The sequence below is a fragment of the Perna viridis genome, chromosome 14, assembly GCF_037379345.1.
Source record: "Perna viridis isolate PV_CMFRI_1.1 ecotype Kerala chromosome 14, ASM3737934v1, whole genome shotgun sequence".
NCBI classification, from domain to species: Eukaryota; Metazoa; Mollusca; class Bivalvia; order Mytilida; family Mytilidae; genus Perna; species Perna viridis.
Window position 1 is genome coordinate 6,135,593 of NC_142458.1, and position 25,892 is coordinate 6,161,484.

Sequence of the window (25,892 nt, forward strand, 5' to 3'; positions counted from 1 at the left end):
TTCTGTTACAAGTAGTCCATACAATGTCATAGATAATCCAAAGAACCAAAGTGTGTGAAACCTTTTTTTTTCAAATTATTCTTGCAGAATCATGGATACTTTCCATTTTTAATTGACAAAATGAAATTTTACTAGCAAACTTGGTTAAGTATGTACAATTCTTAATTAAACACTTAACAAGAAGTCACAGGTCCATAGAAATAATTTGGAAAGTTCAAGATAAATAAAACTTTATTGTCCAGGGTCATTAATGTACTATTCTAGAAATTTATCACAGGCAACCTTGGCTAGTCCTTTATATTTAGCTGTAGGATAATATAATTTTTACTTGCCTTTAGAAAACTGAATAATCAACACTTTTACTTAGATTTTTTGTTTACATGAAATTGGAGAAGATGAAGACCAAACAAAACATATTTAAAATATCGGAAAACACAAATGGAACAAATAAAACCAAAACAATGACAAACAAAAAACCTGCCAAAATAAACAATAACCCATAGAGATAATGAACTTGATGTTTTTAATAACAATAGATGCTAACTGCTAGAAATATTGTACACAATAGGCCCTAATGTAACATCAACTTTGTATGAAATGAATATGAACTTCAAGGTCCTAAATAGTTTATTGTTGGCAAAACAAAAAGATGGGATGATGGACTTTCCCATAATACACTCAAGAGGTTCAGACTAATCGTGGTCCCAGGTCCAACATCTGCAATTCTGCCTGGGTCCTGGACCTTCAAACCTTGTAATTGACACTTTATTGTGGACTTCTGATATTTCTGGAATGGACCATTGGTTTGAAGACCTGGAAGAGTCCAGGACCTTCCACTCTTTAAAGTAAATTTAAGGAGGTAGACCTAAGGTAAGGGACATAACTCTTCAAAATCATTGGAACGTTTGTATTCAGCATTTTACATCAATCTTATGTAAGCATCTAATTAACTTGGATTCATTTTATTCTGCTTCATACGAAAAATTGAGAGGCTTTATTGAAATTGAATATGATACAAACATATCACTGATTTCATGAGTCATGTCCCTTACCCTAGGTTTACCTCCTTAAACCCTATAGGCTATATATTAATTGGTATATTTTATATATGTGTCTTATAAGTTGGCTTGTAGTAATTGATTTTTACAGATAGAACATATTTATAACATGTTTCCAGCGACTGTTTACGATAATGATAGAGCCTTCAAAAGTCATGTCACACTTGCTGGGCTCAGAATTGAATTGCCATGAAATTTCTATAATCATAAGTTCACACATAACTTGGCAGGCAGTAAATGTATGTTTTCAGATTTAATCACAATGGATATTTGAGACTCTTTAGGTCCATATTGAAGACACACTCGCTGACTAAATGCAAGGATACTACATATTTTAACATCAAAACAATACATAGGTATTGTCACTTTGTCAAAACATTCATTTTTACAAAACAGCAAGTCAAGTTTTCAATGATTGAAATTTATATTTTAGAATATACAGTTTAAATTTTGCATGAGGTTTGGGGGTTAAACATCAGTATAAAATTTAAATTGCAATGCTTGAAAAAATCTTCCTGTTTAGTTTTGACTTTAAACATTTACAAATAAAAATTTATTGAAATGGTTAAGACTTGGAGTCATTTTCTAGAAAGGTTTGCACCCCCCTCTCCAAATGGAAAAAAAAATATTTTGAAGTTTACTCAACTAAAGACTAAGATGATGTCAAAAATTTAAATCAATGATTAAATCAAAACACCCCCCCCAAAAAAAAAAGTCAAATACCGCCATCATAAAAAGATAAAAAAAAACCTAGGTTCTTATCCAACGTCTTTCAAAATTAGGGGCAGGCAGACAAAATTCATGTTTTATTTTCAAAGTTTTTTTGTCAATTTATGTGAAAAATGCTGTCAATTTGAAAGAAATTAACTGAAATTGGGTAAAAATTCCAAAAAAAAATTTTAAAGAAGGGATCAGAATCAAGGATATTTTGACCTAAAGTAGACCATTAAGAAAAGTACTCAATGGATAGTACATTATTTGTGTGTAAATACAAATTGAGGGACTTTTCAATCCAACCTGAATACTGCAATTAATTTTAAGCTCAAAGGAGTAATCTTTACAGGACAGACAGGATGAATCAAAATATCCCCAAGAGAGAGAGGAGCTAGATCATAAAGAGTGTCAGATTGAAAATAATACAAAATCTTCACCTTCCTTGACCCTTAACTTTAAGGCCATGGTGTGAACAAGACAATATAAATGCCCACACAGTGATTAAATGACAAAGCAATCTACTATTTATTATTAGAACTAAATAACTGAAAGGGCCGTGAACCTGCTATACTGTTATACTAGTAACTGAAGATGCTGACAAATTAACGCATGTGATATATATTCAATACTTCTGAAACCTACACAAATATCGAGACAATGACTAATTATACAATTTCCACTAATAATACATCCCATATCTTTTTTCTTTTTCCAGGAAAGCATAAAAATACCGTTATATAACATATGAATATTTCATGAGGATATGAACAGTGTTTGTCCTATCTATACATATAGTCCTCTACAAGTCCATACTTCCCTGTAATCATTCATGGCAACCAAACTTGGTAAACATTAGTTAATTGTTCACAACAATTTGTATCAAATCTTGTTTTAGGATTTCTGCAATCATTACAATATATTTTTGGCCTTTTCAAGTGCTATGAATTGAAATCAAGCAAAATTACCCAAGGCTTGAATTTTCAAAATCCAAGTTCTGTTGGCCAAAAATTATGCACTTCAAATATAATACATGAATATAAAGTATTGTGTCTTATGATTATTATAAAATTATGATGGGTCTATGTCAACCAAAAATTAAGTTTCTAACACTGGTACAATTGTAGTTAATACTAAATATAAAGAACAAAAACCACATGGCTAAAATTATGAAAAAACCTGTAAATGTACAGTACATGAACCCTGTGAAAATGTTTCAAAAATTCAGTAAACAGGATCTCCTCTTTCTATTCTGGGCCAGTAAATAACAAATCAAGGAACATTTTTAATAACTCAACAGGATATTCAATTTTCCACATTTGCCACCTCTCCTAAAGCAATACTTAATGACAGTGACAAATAAGTTATCTGGATCAATACCCTTTAATTATCAAAATGTGCATCAATTTTGTCATTGAAAAACTACTAGTCAACCTAAACAACTGGTCAACTGTGATTTATGGTGCAATAAAGTCTTAACATAAATGTAGAATTTAAGGAGGTTTTTTCACTTTGGGAACAACGGTGGACTTACTGACAGCTGTAAAACGAGTTACTTCCATCTGATTGCAATATATTTAGGTTTTGTCCATTGGACTGATGAGAAAAGAGGTTATCGCAACTCCTCAGCCTTTCATGTTACACACAAACACAAAAACAATCTTGTAGGTACTAGGCAGAAGAATTTATCTGGAATTTTAATGATCCAATTCTGAAATTATATTTAAACTTTTGTACTACTACTTTTTTAAGGTGCGCGGTTTGCGCTAAAATTCTTGAAACAGTTATTGTTCTTTATTACCAGGGATATCTAACTAAATTTTTCAGTGCTAACTGTTGTATAGAACTACTATGATTCATGCATGGCTACAACTCTGGCAAATTTTTTAAGAAGATTCTACTTCCCGCATTTGAGTTTTTTTTTTAGTGTAGCTTAAGTGGGCAAGTAGTTCTGATTTCATTTGTAACAAAAAAAAACAAAGCCAACCAACCAAAACACCTACAATTTACTTTTTCAATTACACTTTCATATGAATGAGCTTCCTGAACACAGCAAGCATCAATGCATGGTCTTTAGATGGACTAGTTGATAAATGAATCTCCATAAAGTGTTTCAGCCGTGGGTGAAGCAACTTGTTTAAGCAATCAATATTCAATTACAATGTTTACTTCCCGATTTGTTTATGACAACCTGATTTTATACTAAAATATTTCATTTTTACTCACAATGGATAGCTTGGCTTCTAACTGTCAAAATAATTAGAGTAAACTTAGGACAAAAAAAAAAGTGGTCAAGTGTCACCGTCCCATGAAAGAAGCACTCATCATATACAGTAATACAAAACATATTCTGAAATTACATGCTGCAACTGACTATTAAAACTCAGTCATAAGTATAATTTTAAAAAAAAATTTGTCATTCAAATTAAATTCTGATCGGATTATGTCATTATAGGCTGATTGAATTCCAATACAAAAATTCTAGTATAAATGACATATACTCAATAATGAACATGTTCATTGTCATAAATAGGACAATACTGATTTCTTACAGTCCCGTTTGATATACAGTAAAACCTGTCCAAACTGAACCTCTTTCAGACTTTAAAATTTGCTTTATTCAGACAGTTGATAGATTTACCAAGGTTAAAAACACATTTCAACTGAGAAAAAGGGACTTTAAAAAGTGTCTATTTGAGACAGGTCTTTGGATTATTAAGGGTTTGGTTCAGACAGGGTTTTGGATTATTCAGGGTTTGGTTCAGACAGGGTTTTGGATTATTAAGGGTTTGGTTCAGACAGGGTTTTGGATTATTCAGGATTTGGTTCAGACAGGGTTTTGGATTATTCAGGGTTTGGTTCAGAGTTTTGGATTAAGGGTTTGGTTTAGACAGGGTTTTAGAATATTACAGGTTTGGTTTAGATAGGTCTTTGGATTATTAATGGTTAGGTTCAGACAGGGTTTTGGATTATTCAGGGTTTGATTCAGACAGGGTTTTGATTAATGGTTTGGTTCAGACAGGGTTTTTGGATTATTCAGGGTTTGGTTTCAACAGGTTCCATTATACATATAATGCCATAACATATGTTGCATGCATATATCCAGGGATTGAATTTCGAATTCTTTCCACTAGCTAAATTCAGTAAGTACTGAAAATTTACACTTGCTAATTTAAGTTTTTTTGCAGTTATTTCTCTACCTATATGACATAAAGAATTCCACAAGCAAATTTTAGCAAGTGGAAATAATTTCTACTAGCAAAATTGAATTTAAACTTGTATTTCTTCGATCACTGATGTCTCACAGAAGAGAATGGGAAGCTTTTATTTCGTAAAAACAATAATTAGTGACTGGATTACATCTTCCTTTTAATGTGTTTATTTTTCTGTTTTCCTTGTCAAATGTCACACTCAATCAACTTGTACTGAAATCCATTCCAAAATAAATGTATCATTTTAATTCTATGCCTGGTGTCAAGTCTCTGATTAAAGGATCAGTAACCACACTTTTAATGAACCTAATCAATTCTGTATTCTTTCTGTATTCTTTTCAAGGTCTTCACAACTACATTATACAATAGTTCATTCTCCTAACAATTGTTCTAAGGTGGAAGGAAATGTCTCAAATCAATTTTAAAAACATTTTAAGAAGTGCAAATCGATAAAAACATCCCCTGAGAAAAGAGCTGTCAACAGCAAACAGGCTAATAAACTTTGTTTTATTATTTTATTTAATGTAAAAGTAGCATCAATATTGTTTTGGCATCCAATGTCATGAATAAACAATGTCATAAAACATCTCGAAGATTTTATATCTAAGTACCAGAAAAAGAATTGGAATTACATGTTAAATGCGAAATGGTACATATGTCTAATTGTTTGTGCTTCTTCAAAGTAGTATCTTGCATGAAAACAAAGAACATCACTGGTTACTTTATAAACTTATCTAAGATTTTTAGGGTAGTGACTTCTGATATAAATTTCTCAGAAATCTACCAAGAGATAAAGGGATTTCTCACAAAGCAGGTGCATAGTTGAATAATTACACTTTTTTTTATACCAATGTAACCATATATCTCAAGTCTCACACCTTTCAGTAGCAAACAATCCCAAAAAGTTTGATAAATAGACCACTGGTCTCAATTTCACAAAAAGTCATAAGAGTAAAGTTGATCATAAGTAATGATGTCATAAACTAAAATAGCATTGTGACGTCATGATTTACGATCAATTTCACACTTATGACTTTTTGTGAAACTGACACCTGGAATCTATCTCTAGTCTTAGTATATCAATGTGCCAATTTTTAACATTTGCCAGATAACATCTCCATTCCATGGTTTACAATGTGCCAATTGAACATTCACATCTCAAGTCCATGTTATACAGTGTGCCATTGTAAATGACACATCAACAAGTTACAACAGTGGTTGTTTACCATTTAAAAGAAGTAAACAGGAAGCAAATATAGAACAATGTGGTAATCGCTATAAATATTTACCCCCCCCAACTGTATCTCTTGTTTATGTACAGTACAATTTTCACATATTTGTCAATATGCTTCTGATGATATCAAATTCCCTTTTTGTCCCTTATAATTATCACTTGATAAAAGTTGTAAGATATTCCAAAAGCTGAATAATGTGTAAACTATTAAGTTGAAAACATGAATAACAAAATAACTCTTAAATTTCTTCCCTATGTTACACAACAAAATATAGCCGGTTTTTCTGTGTTTTTTTCTATTTAACTCGCAATTGTATTTTTTTTGTTCTCAATTACAACTTCTAGTAATAATTTAATAGTAAGAAAACAGTAAAAAAAACTCACTTATTGTGACAACAAATTGCAGAACTCGCCGTTAGAAGACAAAACATATGTACAGGCCATTGCAATTAGGCATGAACTCCCCTATAGTCTGTTTGTAGAATATTTGATTATTGCTAAAAATTGGCATTATCAAAATTTATCTGGAATTACAGTGAAAGAGTAATCAAGGAACCAAGATTCTAGCAGAAATCAAAAGAATGTAATCCCTGGACAAATACCAGACATGGAAAACAGACACACACAACAAAGAACATGAAATAGCCAAAATAATACATACAAAGCAACAAAAGTAAATAAGCAACTCTGACTCCACTAGAAGCTGGGAGTATGGAACAGATGCACCAGCAGGGTAAGTGTCCTCTGCTTCTCTAGAAACACCTGCCAAGATGTTCATAAAAGGTCAAGTCCAAGGTAAACTAATGAGGAAAGGAAAACCATGACATGTTGAACAAATCAGTCTTGATGGTGAAACCTGTCTAAACCAACTCTGACTAATCCAGCAACCAGTTTTATGAAGTTTTCAACTTGCCACAGGAAAGTGTAACTAAGTACCTAACTTTCCCTGACCCAAATTTCACTTGTCCTGGGTAATGGGAAATAAGAATTGTAGAACACTGCTAAGAACAGAGACCCATCATTACCTTCTGCAGACTACCTGTTTTACCTCTGAAGTAGTTCTTTTGACCACCAAACAAATGAAATTAGTGTCAAACTCCAGAAAAACTGCATAAACAGAATAAGTTAATTCTCTCCTAAAAGAATTCAATTCAGACAGGTTTCAAAGTATAAAGACCAACTCAATTTGCTAATCTACAATTTGTTTATGACAACAAAACAATCCCCCATTTCTATCACTCTTTAAAGTTGTAGACTAGACCAACAAAGATATTGTGTATACATGGCTCAAAGACACAGTACTGTAATTAAGCAATGAATGCCAACATCACCTATTGTCAACTTCATGTACTACATAACAATACCAGTAAACAACTCTTTGTCATTGTCTGGGCTGTCTGTGTTAACCAGAAAATAATGAAAGTCATTGGCATTCACATTAAATAATAGCTATATATCTAGGCAAGAAACAAAAAAAAATATTATCCCAGATAGAAAGGTGTTAAAAATACTTGTGCAATACAAACAAAATACCGGAGGACTGACAGACATGTCTGGTAAAAATACCTCTGATCCTGTAAAAATATTGTTTTTTTAGATGCCCAAACAGAAGAAAATTTCTAAATATGAATACGAGATTCTGACCAATTTCATACACTGCTTGTGGGACTTCTTAGGTCATTTCTATATTTCTACATGTATATTGGTATTTTTTATTTAATTTTCACCACAACAAATCTGGGAAGGACCATTAAAGGATGTAAATTTTGACTGCTCCCTATATTTGTATTATTATACCAAAATAAAAAAAATAGCTTCCTTATTAGTCCTTGAAGTGCTATTGTATGAGGTTGTAAAAAAAAATTTCTAAATAGAAAATTATAACTTGATTTCCAGAAAATCAGGTCATCATCAGACCACAAGACTTCACCAACAAAATAACTACTAAATATATTTCTATTGTCATAAGTAATACATGTACAGTCATGTAACCTACATATAAACAAACTCTGTACCATTGCCAGTAACTTGAGGTGGAATGGCCTAATTAATGTCAACAGAAATTTCCCTCTTGAGAGCCTCTCCTCATAGAGAACATGCAGAACTAATTAGTTGCATAAGATACAGAATGGAATGCTAATATATAAACACTGTTGTGTCCCATTCATGTCCTTCAAAGTGGGCGTTTGCACTGAGCATGTCTGAAGTTACAGTAATACATTGATGATGCTCAGGGGTCTTCCCTTAGTTAAATGACAAGCACTTAAGAGATTCACTGGACAATTTAGAAGATTTCAATAAAGATAGAAAGTTCAAATCTACCTTTCATATGTTGAATTGATTACCTTTAGGCAGTTCATCAGGTGTATTCTTTATTCTAGACCAACTAATGAAATATATGGCTACATAACTTCAACGCTAAAAATACATCAGTCCCTGCATTACAAAGGGCAGTAACTCTAACATTACCTGGGAGCAAAATATTCAGCAATTTTTTTTCTTCACAACTTACGATTCTGATGCTGGAAAACCACAGAATAACACTAAAACCTACATGTACATGTCCTAGTAAGATACAGGACCCCAAACCATACTTCAATGTGGAATCTTTTTCATTTGAACCTTTCATAAAAAGGAAACTGATCTAAACCAACTGATCTAAACCAGACAGTTTCTGCTGTTAAAATCCATACATGTAGAACCTGTGTTAACAAAACACTTGCCTAAATTTCTGAAGTTTCTGTACATCAGTTTTAATGCATATACATGTACATGTACATGTAGAACCTGTGTTAACAAAACACCTGTCTTAACTTCTGAAGTTTCTGTACATCAGTTTTAATGTACATATATATATATATATATATATAGAACCTGGCTAAACCAAACACCTGCCTAATCATCTGAAGTTTCTGTACGTAGGTTTCAACACATATAAAACCTGTCTAAACCAAACACCTGCTTAATCTTCTAAAGTCTCCATACATCAGTTCCAATGCATATTAGGCCAGTTTAAAACAACTGAACAAAATCTTTAGTCCAAAAGGGGTTTAGTTTAGACAGTTTTACAGCATCAACATGTACCATATACATTTCATAAATGATCTAAAAATAACTACAAAACATGACAATCGGACAGGAGAGAAAATTCATAAAATATTTATGAATAAAAAGGATTAAATAGTACAAGTCAATAAACAGACACAATCTTGCAGAGGCTTAGGTACATGTCACATAAAATCATGAATAGATCTTCATAAAGGAGGCACAAAACAGGAAGAATTTCATTACCATCTTTAATGATCAAAATTATTGAAGTTATAAAGATATCTTATGAATTTTGGTTCAATTGAAATCAATTCTAAGGGAAACATCTCCAAGTATGAATTATTCAAATGGTTCTATTCTTAGATTTAGACTGACAGTATTAAAATGTAATTATATAATTAAATTGTGTACACTAATGTGTTAAATTAGCAGTAGAGAAATAAAATCAGGTCAAATTTACATTTTTTTTCATTTCTTGCACTTGTACTGGCTGTAGTCTTAATTAACCTGGCCAATTCTACATTTTTTTATATTTTTTGTACCTGTACTGGCTGTAGTCTTATTTTACCTGGCCAATTTAAATTTTTTTTTCATTTCTTGTACCTGTACTGGCTTAAGTCTTATTTAACCTGGCCAATTTTACATTTTTTTTTCATTTCTTGTACCTGTACTGACTGTAGTCTTAATTAACCTGGCCAATTTTACATTTTTTTTTCATTTCTTGTACCTGTACTGGCTTAAGTCTTATTTAAACTGGCCAATTTTACATTTTATTTCATTTCTTGTACCTCTACTGGCTGTAGTCTATCTTACTTGGCCAATTTTACATTTTTTTTTCATTTCTTGTACCTGTACTGACTGTAGTCTTAATTAACCTGGCCAATTTTACAATTTTTTTTCAGTTCTTGCTATTGTACTGGCTTTAGTCTTATTCAACCTGGCCAATTCTTCATTTTTTTTTCATTTCTTACATGTATTTAACCTGGCCAATTTTACTTTTTTTCATTCTTGTACCTGTACTGGCTGTATTCTTGCATGTATTTAACCAGGCCAATTTTACATTTTTTTCTTTGTTTCTAGCACCTGTATTCAGTCAATGAATATTTTTATTACACAAAGTTCCATCCTTCAAATGTACAAGTATATCAAAAATTAACTTCACCACAGGTTAAAACCCATAAAATTCCTGCCAGTGGTAACACTCTTTTCATCTGCTTGTACTAGGCTATAAATTTCACCATTTTCCTTCTAACAACAAATCAACTATTATCAGTATTTTATCACTAGGAAAAGCCAATTCTACTGGTCTTAACCTTTGTAAAGTATGTGTATATACAACCTGTAACCTGTAAAAAGATGGTATGACCATTGTGATATTGCATGAAGTGTGCTGTGCATACTTGGAACCTGAAATTGTGCCATAAAATAAATGGTACCACCCAAAAATCTAATACGATAGAAATATATCACAACAAATATCAATCTAGCAACGAAATAATTTGCAGGGGAATTTACTAAATCATGTTTAATATCAATTAAGTACCATTCTTTGTAAAAATCAGGCAATTGGTGGCACATCATTTTTCTCAATTTGGTCATTTTTGCCTCAAATATACAAATGTATACAAAAGATCTAGTAAAGAACTGAAAAGCTAACTAAATTTCAGGGTTGTCTCTAAGTTTTTGTTCAGGTGGGTGAAAAACAAAAGTAGCAGGGGATTTTAAAGCTTAATACAGTACAAATCAATTACAAAATCACCAAAGTAGCCGGGGTTTAAGTATAATGTAGCAGGGTAAAATCCTAAGCTAACCGGCCCTAAAATTAAAACACAACCCTGAATTTATCCGGACACATCTGTGACATCAATATTTATTTACTGGTTATATACCGTAGGGAAAAGAGCAGGAAAATTTCCACACCATTAGTGTATTACAACTAATTGACCTTTCAATTTCTTATAAAGGCAAACTTTACAACCACTTTGATGGTATATCTAAGGTATAAATACTTGGATAATGCATGCCACACCTTAACATACATGTACTTTTTGCCTGACTCTTAGACAATGAAGTACTTAAATCATTGGTTGGTTCCACTCATTGTCAGGTACATGTACAATGTCTGTGTCAAGTTTGCCTTACTCACTTCATGCAACCATTCAAAGGTCATACTGAATTTTTTTTTCAGATTGTATATTAGTGTCATTTTTAAAATTAAGATACATGTCAGCTGTAACATGCTTAAAATGACAAAATTAAGAACCAAACATATAAGAACATCCGTGTCTGAATGAAATGTGCCTCTGAAACAAGTTGCATAATAAAATGTGTTTTAAAATACTACTTTATCAAATAACGCAGGATTTTATTGCTTACACTGATCATTAATTTAGATACCATACAATATTGAATAATAGAAACTCCACTGAAAACTACACATATAACTTAGCATGCAAGTTGCACATTCAAATTTTCAACTTGCTCTGAAATATTACACTGCTCTCGATTTAGGACAAATTTCCAATTAGCGAATGATTTTGCTACTATTACTGCAAGGAGTCAACAATAAGCTCAAAATAATGGTCATGTGAGCACAATTTTAATGAAAAGCAAATAATTTTTTTCAACAGAAAGATGACATCCATACAATTATTTATGTATCACATTAATACACTCAATTGACCTTTGGGCTTGACCTGATTAACTGGATTAATGATGTAACTCTGGTGATCATGTGACCTTTGTCCTTACAAATGTTTAAATGGATGGGGTATCCATGAGGGGTAACATAAAATCTACACTGGTCATCATGAGATATCTTGAAGGCAAAAACATTCTTTCAGTTTCATCTTCAGTAATTTATTTGGTATTTTACGGTAATATAAGTCTATATTTATCATTTCCTTTTAATTTTTATTCCATCCAGTCTGTGAATTTTATTTAACCACCATACTACATTAGATATGATACAAGTACAAATGTACCTGTACTAAGTTGTACCAATATAGTTTAAACAAGACAGCCAATGTCAAATGATGCAATGTACCATCTTTATTCTAAATAACTTAGTGAGGACCAAAAAATTTGCTAAAACAGTTATGCAGAATTTTCTAATATTTAATCATTATTTTCTTAATGTCACAAATGCTATCACAAATAAATATGTGAAAGTAGTTACATTTGTGGGTATCAATTTTCATGGTTTAGGGGAAAAGCATAAGTTTGGGAATTCTTGAATTCATGGTTTTGATTATCCTATCATGTAACTTAAATAATCATTTTTTGTTGGGAACCAAATTTCATTGTTTACCAAACCCACGAAATCCACGAAAATTGGTACCCCACGAACAATAGTATGTTCACAGTAGTAAATAAACATCATATCTTAATCAAATAACATAAATCAATCCTCTTAAACAAATCTCTAATTCTTACAGAGAAGAATACAGCCAAATCATTTAACCCAACATGCATATCTTTGTGATAGACAATATAAATATGCACCTTGCATTAAAAAGCAAATCCATTTTCCCTTTCAAAGGTAAAAACAAACAAGTCCTTAGCATTCCATGGCTACTAGAGTCATTTGGTTCTTTACAAACACGCCAAATACTAAGCTTCTTACATTGTGTAGATATACAAGTCTATGTAAAGAATAGGCAAAATGAAAGTGTAAGCACAGAAATGACCTTTAATGGCATTTTCACGAAACTAGGTGCATGGATCAAGTGCTCTGATAGGGATTATCATGTTTTCTAGAAACACTGAAAGAATACTACTCAGGCTACTGCCATAACTTGTTACATATAAAAGAAAAAAATAAGAAAAACCTACATTTACACATGTATATGACTTGTAAACAAACATCTGTTTCAATTCATTACGAACTTTACCACGAACTAAAAGAAATGTAATTCCAATAATATACCTAGAAATATCTGTAAGGATTAGAGAACAGTTCAATTCAATTTAATTTAGTCTGCCTGATTCTTATCTTGATCTGTTAACTACTATCCCTGCACAGTCTAGTGAATCGGACAAAATAACCATTTTATAAAAACTAATTGCCAAGTTTCAGTACTTGGCTTAGACAAGGCTTACATATGTACAAATTTAATAGGATAAAAATTGTGAGAATATCTTTCTAGTCTACATTTATGAATGGCAATGAGAGACAATTTGACAATGGGATGTCGTAATTTGACAGTGGGGCATCATTTAATTCCCTTTACAGAGAAGGTACTTTGCTAATGTGAGAAATCACTATGAATGAAATCCTAGCCAAGTAACCGGGCCCTCCATTTGAAGTATTTTATTTACTAAATTCTTTTTAAGTGCATACATTTCCAAGCGGCAGGGGCTTAGATACAAAACATATTTACTAAAGGACCTCTAAGATCAAAGAGGTAGTCCTTTAATCATAGACCTATCCTAATGGAAAAACATGCATTCATGCACACCAATATACACCATGTAGAGAGATAAGTTTGTAAAATCACTAAGTGTTTTAGAAGACAGACAGTGAGAATTCTTCAGTATGATCAGTGTCCAACTCCTATACAGTTTGTTTGTTTGTTTGTTGGGGTTTAACGTCCGAGCAGCAATATTTCAGCTATATTCAGACAATGAACATGAAATGGATGATAAAATGAACATGAAATGAAAAAAAAGGATGGGTCACAAGGATAATAGGGTCGACAAATTTTGATTGCCACTGGAAAAAGGGGGATGGGTAAGGTCGGGCAATTTAGCCTTCTGTGGCGGAGCGCAAAGGTTCCTACTCCTATCGAATACCACAGCAGGGTTCTTTAACGTGCGAGGAACGTGGCATCTTTCCCAACACGGTGCACCACTATGGTTTGCTGTCAGGTTTTCCTTATTATAGCCTGACAACCCCAGCATGTAACACGCCAGGGGTACCCCTTTCCACCACCTGGGGCACACATCCCAGTTGCTGTGTGGGCAGAGCGCCTAGCCCCCGGCTAGGTTTCTGAGCACTATTTAGTCGCCTTTTATGACAAGCTTAGCGCTGCTGCAGGCCTATTCTTTTAACACCTGGACCTGCACGGGGCACTCCTATACAGTAAATTGTCATTAAATTTCAAGTATACCTCAGGGTTCCTGAAAAGGATCCTTTCCCAATGAAAATAACCTCAAAATCATGAAGAATTCACAAAGTCATACACTTACTCCACTAATTTTGGTTCCCAAATTTCAGATACATGTTGTATAAATATATATATATATATATATATATAAATATAAATATATATAAGTAAAAAATTGGGTAGGTAGGTAGAAATTTCAAAAACATTATACACTGAGTTAATGGGGGAAAAGACTTTAACAATTCTAGAGCCAAAATGACCATCAAATGTTTAGAATAAGCAAAATGAACTAGGGTAGGTAGGGGAGCAGTAAACAGACATTTTTTTTTGCCTTGGAGTGTATTGTTTTACCAGTCAAGAAGTAAATATTGCCTGGATTTTGCCTATAAGAGTTAGTGGGCAAAATATCAGAAGGCAAGTATCATACAGAAAATCTTCATGAACTCAACACTAGTAATTCAACTTTCAATTGATGTCTTTTAACATGATACAGTACAGAAAGAGACATACTGTGACTGATCACTGACATACACTTTGTAGCGGTACAGGTCTCTGAAAGTGGTAGCCATTATTATTTCTTAAGATTTCTTTCAAATTCTCTTTCATTCAAAACATTTAAAATGTTGACAATATCTCTTTCCATGAAAAAAATTGTGGGTTTTCACTTCAAGTGGTGTACTAACTATGTCTTTGAAAAAGAACAGGGCACACCTCACACCAGCTTTAGAAAATCTGTGCCTACTTACAAGTACACGTATTCCTTGAGCATCCAGTTTTTCAGTCTTGTACGTTGGTTCACATACACGAACTACATCTTTTGCTCCTTTCTTATTCAGCTCCTACAAAAGACAAAAACCACATGTACAAATTTGTTATTTCAAAACTTTAAATTTCTGTTATTTTGACCATAATGTGTAAAAGATGTAACAGTGAAAAAACGAAATACCACAGGATGACAGACATGCAACCTGGAAACCTGGGTAATATTCCCATATAACCCCAGGTCACCAGTGACGTCTTCTGTCTTTTAAGCAAATATGACGTTATTTCATTTACTTTAAATGTTCTAATATTCAAATTTAAAAGCAATACGTTTAAATATTTTGATCTTATATCATCTTCCGATACAAATGCACAATAATTAGTCAATTTAGATAATTTCATCTTTGCTTTTACTTTATTTCGTAAACGGCAATTTACTCATATATTGTGCATATCCATTAGGGGTGACCCGAGTCTATATTTTTGCGATCCTAGGGTCGCTTATGATGTTGACCAGGGAACCAGATCACAGATACGCCTGATAAAAAAATGCCTTTGGTCCTGTAAAATTATTCATTTTTTTAGTTGCCCAAATAGATAAAAAGTTCAAAATATGAGATTCAGTCTGGTAATCTCAAAACCAATTTCGCATAAACTGATGTAATAGATATTTTCCCAGCCCAAAATTATCTTGATATTTTGTGTTTCTATACTTATATAATAAAATAAAATCGCACTTTGTTGTGCTAGGTATACTCAACAAAACAAGAAGTTGATATCCGAATGCCCATCTTTATAAAGCCATAAACAGTACTGAATTTTTTATTTAAAAAATTTGTCCAGTGGAAGCCAACATCGTGATATAGCAGTGGATCCCTACTTCCTAATAGGAGCCAATACTCCTATACAGAAAGTCTACATAAGCTTAACTGGGAAGTTTCTTTCATACAGGGAAGGTCATTGTCCCTAATACATGTACATGTTTATGTACATGTATGTGCATATGTAATTCAAGAAGGAACCTAAACTAGACAATTCCAGGTTAAACCTGGCAAAACGCATTCACATATTTAATTTCAAATCATCAGTTAACTTAAAAGCTAATCTTTGCAGGGATAAAAATTAGCAGTCGCCAAGTAGCCCATGGCTACTAGATTTTGAGCTGGGCTACCAATCTTTTGGGTATAAAGTTGAACTTATAGAAAATATTGAACAAAAAATATCACCTGGACTACCAGCTTGTATTTCCTCATTTTCACCCCTGCTGTGTAAATCCTAATTATCTTTGTACATCACAATGATTAGTCAGCACAGCACATAAATTTTGAGGTTATAGTTATAAATAACAAGAGGCTCCCAGGAGCCTGAATCGCTCACCTGGTTAAATTCTGTCTTTCAATGGCAATAAATTTAACAAGAAGTTGTCTAGCAATTCTGACTCAAGACTTTGGTAGGACTTATCATAAGGACCATTACATGGCTTAACAGATAAAAATGAAAATTTGACCACAGATAGATCTCATCATGCCTTAAAACATGTCAGAATTTGCCTAACCTAATGGTTTTGGAGATATATGTGAAAAACTACTGTGTGACCCCTCTTTTCAATTTTTAGTAATGGCGGCCATGTTTTTTTTTATGGAATAAAAAAAAATAAACATAACTTTTGTGCAAGATACCCCAAGGAACATTTATACCAAGTTTAGTTCCAATTGGTCGAGCAGGGTCATGGGAGAAGATTTTTGAAAGAAATAACATTAAAAATAGCAACAAAAAAAAAACGTCGGAAAAGGGCAGTAACTCATAAATGGCTTGACTGATTGAAATGACAATTTGACAGATAGATCTCATCATGCTGAACATTTTTACCCAGACAGAATTTGGCTAAACCTAATGGTTTTGGAGATATATGTGAAAAACTACAGTCTGACCCCTACATGTATATGTATGTTCTATTTTTAGTAACAATGGCCATGTTTTTTGACGGATCAAAAATCTAAACACAACTTTTGTGCAATATACCCTAAGGAACATCTTTGCAAAGTTTCATGTAATTCTGCTAGGTAGTTTCAGAGGAGAAGAATTTTGTTATCAAGCAGTTTCCCATTTTGTAGTAAAACTTTGGGGCAATGCCATTTACAATTTACAACCAGCTCTTTTGAACCTGCTTGTCCTTAGAAAGAGTTTTCACACTGCTCAATAAAAAGGCCAGGAGATGAACTTTTCTTACTTCTACACTTATGTCAACCAAAATTTTAATTTCTCCATGCCACACTGAGGAGTCAATCACATTCTTAAAAAATATAATAAAATTATCCATTTCATTACTTTTCAATATTTTTTTTGTCCATAACTGAGAAATAACATTATACTACTAAAACCATTAAATATACCTTGGTATAAAGAAAGGAATAGTAAACTTTAGACAATTTTTGAAATGGTGACTCTACTGTGGAGAGTGGAGACAGTGTGATTCCACTCATAATATCTCCACTGTTGAGAGTGGAGAAATTAATTTTTTTGTTGACAGTAGTGTATATATTGTCCATCTTCAAGGCATTGTTCTACTTCATGGTTATCCTCCCTTTACAAAGTATCTACAGTCTGTTCCTGATTGCATAATTAACAAAAGAGTGTCAACTTAAGCATTTGCAAATCAAAGTCAAATTTAAATCAGTTAAAAAAATACATCGAAAACCAGGTGCTTGAAGTAGATAATACAGTTAAACTATGTGTTGAATTTCCATGAAATGTCTGCAATAGTCTGCTTAGGGCATCTTTTGATCGAGTATCATTTATCAATTAACAAATCTCTGTGGAAAACAAGCTAAACACATCACAAAGACTCATTTGAGGTGCTTTACAGGGTGCTGCTTGATATGACCACAAAGAAGTTGGGACAAGGATAGACAGAATATATTCGTACTTATGCCAGTTGAAATTCAATTTTGCAAGTAGAAATTATATCCACTTGCTAAAAGTTGCTGGTGGAATTCTATGAGTCATATAGGTAAAGTCCAGAAAAAACCAAAAAAACTTCAAATTTAGTGACTGTAAATTTCCAGTACTTGCTAAATTTAGCTAGTGGAAAAAATTCAGAAATTCAATCCCTGAATTGGTCAAAGCACTTTGAATATTTAACATTAAGTAAGTATGTTATTTTACAAAGTTGAAAATTATTGTAAAATACAAGTCTGAGACATCAAAAAGCGTAAATTTTTGGCTCCATTCAACTACCTGATATATACATGTATATACAAACCTCGATGAATTTGTCCATAGTTGAATCTGTTGGGCGATCCATTATCAAGAATCGCATGTTCTTGTGCTCGATTTCAGCAGGTTCTGGTCTACGCGACTTCATGGTTGTCATAGATACACAAATAAATTTACATATATTTATGAGATTGCGTCACTTCTGTTTTGAACAGATAAAATTATGTTCAACAAATGTACACAACGAAATAAACTCTATAAATCAAATAGATAATCAACGCTCACATGAAATCAAACGGCAGAAAAACGAAATGTACCCGACATAAAACTATTTCACTAGGTCATCCAACAATCTATTTATAGAACAAGGATATCGAATGAAAGACTTCGGCAGAAATCCCTGTAGTGGTGTCCCTTCAAATTAACCCATCCAAAAATGATTGATCTGATACCGCCTCGGAAGAAAATATTTTCCAAAAATTTAAAGCACCGAAGATCAAAGAATGTTGCGTCTAGCTTAGACGTGTTGTGCCTGGCAATAGTCGCCACTGTTGGTTACGAACTCCATAAATGTATGACCCAGCACTCCAAAAAACTGAAAGGGAAACAAAACATAAAGTAAAAATGTTATTTTATCAAACACACAAAAATCAAGATATCTTACAACATTAAATACAAAACGTACATTAAGAATATAAAAATACTTAAAAAATAAACTAAAAAACAATATTTTGGAGGTTTTTTTTCCTTTTAAGTACATGTATTTTCAGAGTAGAAGAGGTACATATACTTCCTGAATATCCTGTTAGTAAACAAACAAGTGCATATGTGACTGCACAATTATGTGGGTTCAGAACAAGTATCTAGTGACTAAAGGGTTTACTGGCCACTGCTTTCAAGCTACTTGATTGACTTCTTACAATAGTGCTTCAATAAAACATGTATTGTGCATAGACATGAAAGAAGCAAAATCCTGGGCTGTTGACAACTTAGAAGACTGGCTTAATCTGCTTGTTCTGGCAGGAGAAATGCTTGCTTGCATGTCCTAAATTACCCATTCATCAATCTTTTTTAAGAAAATATGGCAGAAGTATTAATTCCTTATAAGGTACATGTAGCTCAAAAATTTTAAAAGGTACATTGATTTGATTGAGCAATAATTTAAATTCAGATGTAACATGCTTTTTGATTGAGTAAAAAATTTTGTCCATCACCTCACAGACCAAACTTTGTTATAGGACTGTGATGTCATCAACCTGTTTTGATGATTTACTCATTAAATTTTGTTACTAAATTCAAATTATAAGGAATGACTGTTATATTCGGTCTTCGAGAAGAAATTCAACAGTCATTCCAGAAATAGTCATTTTAGTCCATGCAATATAGAACACAGCTTTGCCTGTCATTTTGGGTTTTGTTTTTTTTTTTTTTCGAATTTTGACTTTTTGGCACCATCATTTTGATTGACTGATTGATTGTTGGGGTTTAATGCCCGAGCAGCAATATTTCAGCTATATTCAGGCGATGGCACCATCATTTTGAGATCATGCAAACTACTCAAAAACCAAATGCCAATAATCTACATTCAAGACAGTACAGGATGAGTGGTGTTACTAGATACATGTAACTAAAAGTACTTTGAGCAAGCTCATGAAAAGATTGGTTCACTCTTTAAGTGGACTAAAATCATGTTAAACCCATAAGTTGAATTATCTCCCCTTACAGTAACCTGACATTCATTATCTTTAATCATGATCATCTACATATTATACCTAAAATTTCATTCAATGCATGTGGAGAAGTTGCATTTAAAAACAAATAACGTCAGACAGACAGACAGTTCTTAACACTTTTGTTACAAGAGGCCTTTAAAAATTAGGAAGAACTATAGATCTACAACAAAGATATAGTTACTATTAAATTCAATAAAAAAAAAAATAAACAAAACATAACATCGATTTTATAAAAAGTAACTTTAAAAACAAGATCATTTCAACCATTTTACCATAGCAACTTTGCTTTTATTAGTTTTGACCTTGACACTAGATTTGCCTCCTACATATATTTGTAACCACTACAGTACACACAACAAAACCACAACAGATATTCAGTAAACACAGCAAACAACTGCTCGATATGATCAGATAATGCTAAGTTAGGGAGGTGTTGGTTCAGACACAAATAATTTGGTTAATTACAACATCGTGTGAATTGTCTGTTACAATATTATTGTAGAGGGCTGTTTGGTGTAAACAGCTAATTATGGCCTGGTGATTGTTTTCCAATATATCTATTATGTTCAACTTCAAAGTACATGAGGTGACTTAATGATGTCATTGTTTTATTATCCCATCAATGTTTTGAACGGAAAATTTGGCAATGGGAACTAAAAATACTTGAGACAATTGTAATTCTATGAAATTAAGCTTAATTTTGAAATACTTTTATGTACATATACAAATGTACTTGTATTCAATAGAAACAGCTATGGTGAAAGTGAGTGAGACTGTATTTGAAGATTAATCTTGAGAGTTTAAAATAATCACTGACGTAGTTTTGTCCTACATTATACCTTCAATATACGAGTACAAAAATATCTATTTCAAATTGATGTAAATCTAGTAGCATTGCCTTGAGGTTACATGCAACCATTGGCTTTCTTCATTAAATATACACATAGCAAAGACACATTTATCTATTTCATATTAATATAATATCGCACACCTCAGTGAGGCTTCAGTAAGTACAATTGAGTACAAGCACAGTACTGATAATGTACAATAACGTACATGTGTACAGTGAATAAGATGAGTGTGTAAGTTACAATGTACATATATACTTTTGTATTCATACATACACGTACCATATAAAAAAGAAAGTGTTAGTGACAGGCTAGATGTATATTTAGTTATCAAGGAACCATTTTAGTCTCATTTAAGGAGGTAGACCTAGGATAAGGGACACAACTTTTACAAATAATTGGAACGTTTGTATTTGGCTTTTTACATCAATCTTCAGTAAGCATCAAAGTAACTTGGATTGATTTCATTCTGTTTCAAATGAAAGCTTAAAAGGGTTTGGTGAAATTGAATACGATACAAACATATCACTAATTTCAAGAGTTATGTCCCTTGCCCTAGATCTACCTTCTTAAAACAATGGCCAACACAGTGGTCCTGAACCTTAGCATCTCATCCTAACAAAAGTACAACTCATGTTAGTGGCTGAGGTTCAAGGTCTTGGACACTCAATTTCAGACCAAAGACTTTTGAAATTTCATTTACCAAGGTCTGAGACTTTCAACTATTTACCCTTCAATGATGACTTCTGCGAAGTCCTGGCCCAAGCACCACAAAACTTGAGATAAATTACTTAAGACTGAGAAAATTCTTAACTGTTAGCTATAATTCAAATGTGGGGGTCACACCTTCATCCCTAACACAGATTTGACTAAATCTACATATCATTCTTGTCAGAGATATGCTGATTGACACAATGTAAACTATGAACTGCATCCACTTGATATTTGTTTGATTCCTTGTTTATTTCCAAGAAACTCTTTAAAAACTTATTGAATCAATAGGCGGCTTATCAGAATGACATGTACAGTGAAATCAGGCATCACAGACACAGTACTTTTCACTTTGCTAAAAAGTTATCCTAGAAAAATACTCAAATTGAACCTCTGCTGACACCTAAGGTTTATACCCGCATCCTAGCTAACCTCGACTTCAGGCAAATTTGACTTATCTATGTTTTTTTTGTTGTTGATTTTGGTAAAAAATCGACAATTTGACTTGAACTTCATATTGACTTATAGATTGAAAAATACAGTGATATCTGAAGACTTCCTGAAAACTGTCTCAGCTGATAAAATTTTAAAAGTACCAAAATCTTGAGAAAAAGGATCAGTTTAAATGTCAGGTGCGATATGTCTTTAACTAGTCAAACTGTCATTATTATTATTGACTTTTTGGGTGTCAATCTTAAGCAGTGTTACAACACAGTCATGGCAAACAAAAAGCCGTTCAGTCCAGCAGACATTTTCATAGGTAAATGTATATTTTCATATATATTTTTAAAGGGGAATTCCAGGAACGAGGATTCAAAATTAATGGTAAATAATGGTTGCCAGACCATATGTCCGACAGGTTGAAAAATGATTTCACCAGGTCTGACAAGAAGGAGCATGAATGATGAAAAAACCAAAACAACAGATGCATAGAAACAAAAGAAAACAAGCAATCATATCAGAACTGGGAGCATAAATAAGTGCCTTGGTTGAGAAAAATGTAAAAATTGGAGTTAGGGCAAACAAATACAAAAACAATTTTGCCACATATGAGCTACATGTATGTAAGGTTTAGAAGCCCCAAGATATACCTGATCAAAAAGTTCCAGTGTACAGATACAAAGCAACAGAACAAGGAAGGACTCTTTATCTGCAGTCTATTAATATAATAATATGCATTCTACCAGGAACTTCATGCACTTTATTTCAGGTGACAATGCAATACAGCCTTGTTTACTGTTTACTTCTTTTTTTTCTTCCTGGTTCTTAAGAGAAGCATTTTAACAGATTAGTTATGCTTGTTAAAATTCTTTTAGTTTTATATTACGGAAAAAAGGCAACCCCCATCAAAGGGTAAAAACCCAGAGGTGAATTCACGGGGAACCCCTTCACTTTGTTAGAAAACTTAATAATGTGCAGAATCGACAAGAGTGAGCCAATGACAGCCTGGAATCATCCATAAATTTCTGTATCAGACCCCACCCCCTTTTTAAAAAAATATTTTATTCCCTGTGACTGTGCAGACGGTAAAAAATACTAATAGGCAAGTTTCCTATTTTACAGTCTACACAATATCCAGACTGCAGGGCATATTTTTCTGTTTGATTAACCTTACCAAACACAATTTTACCACCCAAATTTTACCATCATTCCAGTGGTTGGGAAAGAATTTGATCAAATGAGCCATTTTCAGCATGCATGTAATTACAATTAACCGAGATGTTGATGGACCATTTATTAGCATTCTAAGTAAAATCCTGTTACTTTAATGGGCCATTTTCTGTGTTAGCAGTAGTAGAAAATTTGCATTAGCCACACTGTAATAGAAATAAAGGCATAGAAAAATGCTGTGGCTAATGTCCAACGTATTCGAATAGGCCACTCTCAAAATTCAATTAGCCACATTCAAGCTCATCTAGCATTTGGCTATGTGGCTACCTTCTACCATTTACATCAATTTTCAGCTACAATGGGCATTATGCCCATGGCCTCTGCCTTCCCCTATGACTGATCTTATACATTGTACCTATCCAGATTTTTTTTAGAAAATCAAAATTCACTCTCAAAGTAATTTTTTACATCGCTCTATACTACAGTACCCTGTACAGGCTTTGTAAAAACTTCATGTCATCGAATCTTATCATCTTTTTACCACTTGACTTGAATTTTTCCTTGACAAGCTCAATGTGACCTTCTCAACTGTATTTTCTGACTTCCTGGTGTACTTAAAACAGTGGTAGTTTCCCATGTATGTTAATTTCAAAGTGGGTCACATTGTAATGTACAACCGTACAAGCATCATAGTACAAAACTATATACATGCACATGTACACTTGTTTCAATAACCAATTAACAAAGTGGATTGAATTAAAATAGAACATTTCTCTTCATGTGCTATATCTGTTTTAATTTCAAGTACATGAACTTCAGCAGTAAAGGAAAAGGTCATTGAGTTAACAGAATCTAGATACATTTGTACCTTTCCGTTTTTGCACTGTACAAATCAGTGAGTGTACCACTACCAGTACATTAGTTCAACAAATTTATACATAATGCATTAAATTACACATCCTCTCCATAAAAGTACAGTTCTTCATACTTATGGAGCTTTCTATTCAGAAAAAAATTCTATATTGCATAATTCAGAGTGAAATTCTGCACTAATTTATGGAGAATCCAAATAGGTAAATACCTATATGTTTGTGTGCACAGCAGAAACCACTTTTTTGTTGCCTTGTCTTCCAATCAGTACACATAATAGCTGTCCTATACATTTTCATGAAGCCAACAACTGGATAAACACTAGCATTTAAAAAAAATTTATAGAGCCTGGTGCTGGGCAAAACTTCTCTGAAATCCAGATGGCAAATGATTCCAAACAATGTTTGGCAGAAAATGATTACCAAGACCAAATACATGTACAAAATGTTATCTTGTGCCTATGAACAATACTTGAGAGTGTTTTTATGTTCTAGTATTGTATGTGCATGTTTAGTACACTGTAACCAGACTTGTCTACCCCTTTTTGATGAAAACAGTAAGGTGCACCCTAAAAAATAATCCGATTCATTTCTGTTGCAAAAAAAAAAAAAAGATTTTTTTTTGGTGATATAATGAACAATTACAATTGGTACAATAGCCATAGAGTCACATACGAAAGAAGGAACCAAACAGAAACAAAAATGGAAATAAAAAAAATTGCAGAGTTTGTCAGATCATGAGGAATTGAACAACAATAGTGAGAGGGGGGAAATGGCCTAAAAATCATGAGCCATACACCAAAATCATAAGCAACTCTGTGTTACTAAATAAATTAGTGATCCTCATGTATAATAGCAAAACAACCAAGAAAATAATGGAATCTACATGTACACGTAAATCACTTCCAACAAGATGTTTACGATACTGGAAATCCAGTCCGGTAGCTAAAACTGAGAGTAAACATTTCAAACCAGAAAGTTCACTAAATACAAACATGTACATGTACTAGTAACCACATTGAAAAACCTTATCAGTAAATCTTACCGCTACTGAACATATTCCTATAATAAAATCCTTGGTAAAGAATCATCCCACATATGAACTAGAATCTCATTAGACATCCATCTCTCTAAACAAACAATTTATCCTCAAACAAAATCACACCACCATTGTGTTAAATTGAAACAAAACTAGGTCACGTTCAGAGACAAAAATTTAAATGTAAGGGTCCCATTCATGTCTGAGGTATCGTCATTTCACACCACCCACCAGCATTCTTTTGTCCAGGTATCGGCAAACGACATTCTAAAAACTTTTAATCTGTTCCTACTCCTTTGAAGGTTAAGTCGTTCCCACGACAATGGGTCCCGAACAATACATAATCGGAAATATGAATGAGGCCCTCAAACATCGATCATGAACATCAATATTTGAATTTTTGTTATGATTTCTCCCAGGTAAAATTTTAATAATAAGTCTTGATAAAATTATGAATGAACTCACGTATTCATAAAAAGCCATTCATCATAGACAACCAGACCATTATGAAATTTTGAAAATGGGTCATTTTTAATGATATTCTGCATATTCTATAATAATTACTGAACAACATGTTAAATTAGGCATTAAAAACACTAACCAATATTATGACAGCAACAAAACTTCCAACACATTCTGAAACACAAAAAGTGTTATGTAAAAAAAGAAAAAGAACAAAATCGTCACCTAACAATACACCATGTCTATATGTACACTGCCTTCAAAATTTTC

The 25,892-nt window shown here is 32.8% G+C and overlaps 1 protein-coding gene across 6 annotated transcripts in view; it reads right to left on the reverse strand.

Annotated features, from left to right (window-relative positions):
- The window catches only part of LOC148597920 (protein tyrosine phosphatase type IVA 2-like), a 41,537-nt gene that overhangs the window by 5,416 nt on the left and 10,229 nt on the right, over nt 1-25,892 (reverse strand). For 4 of the 6 annotated variants that reach the window (XM_088561332.1, XM_088561333.1, XM_088561337.1 and 1 more), the window contains exons 2-3: nt 18,396-18,944; nt 15,118-15,210 (exon numbers count right to left, since the gene is read on the reverse strand). In XM_088561332.1, the coding sequence (XP_088417458.1) occupies nt 15,118-15,210; nt 18,396-18,506 (204 nt within the window). In that variant the 5' untranslated portion in view covers nt 18,507-18,944. Of the gene's footprint in view, nt 1-15,117; nt 15,211-18,395; nt 18,945-25,166; nt 25,365-25,761; nt 25,792-25,892 lie in introns of those variants that run through there. The other 2 variants (XM_088561338.1, XM_088561335.1) reach the window with 2 other exon arrangements.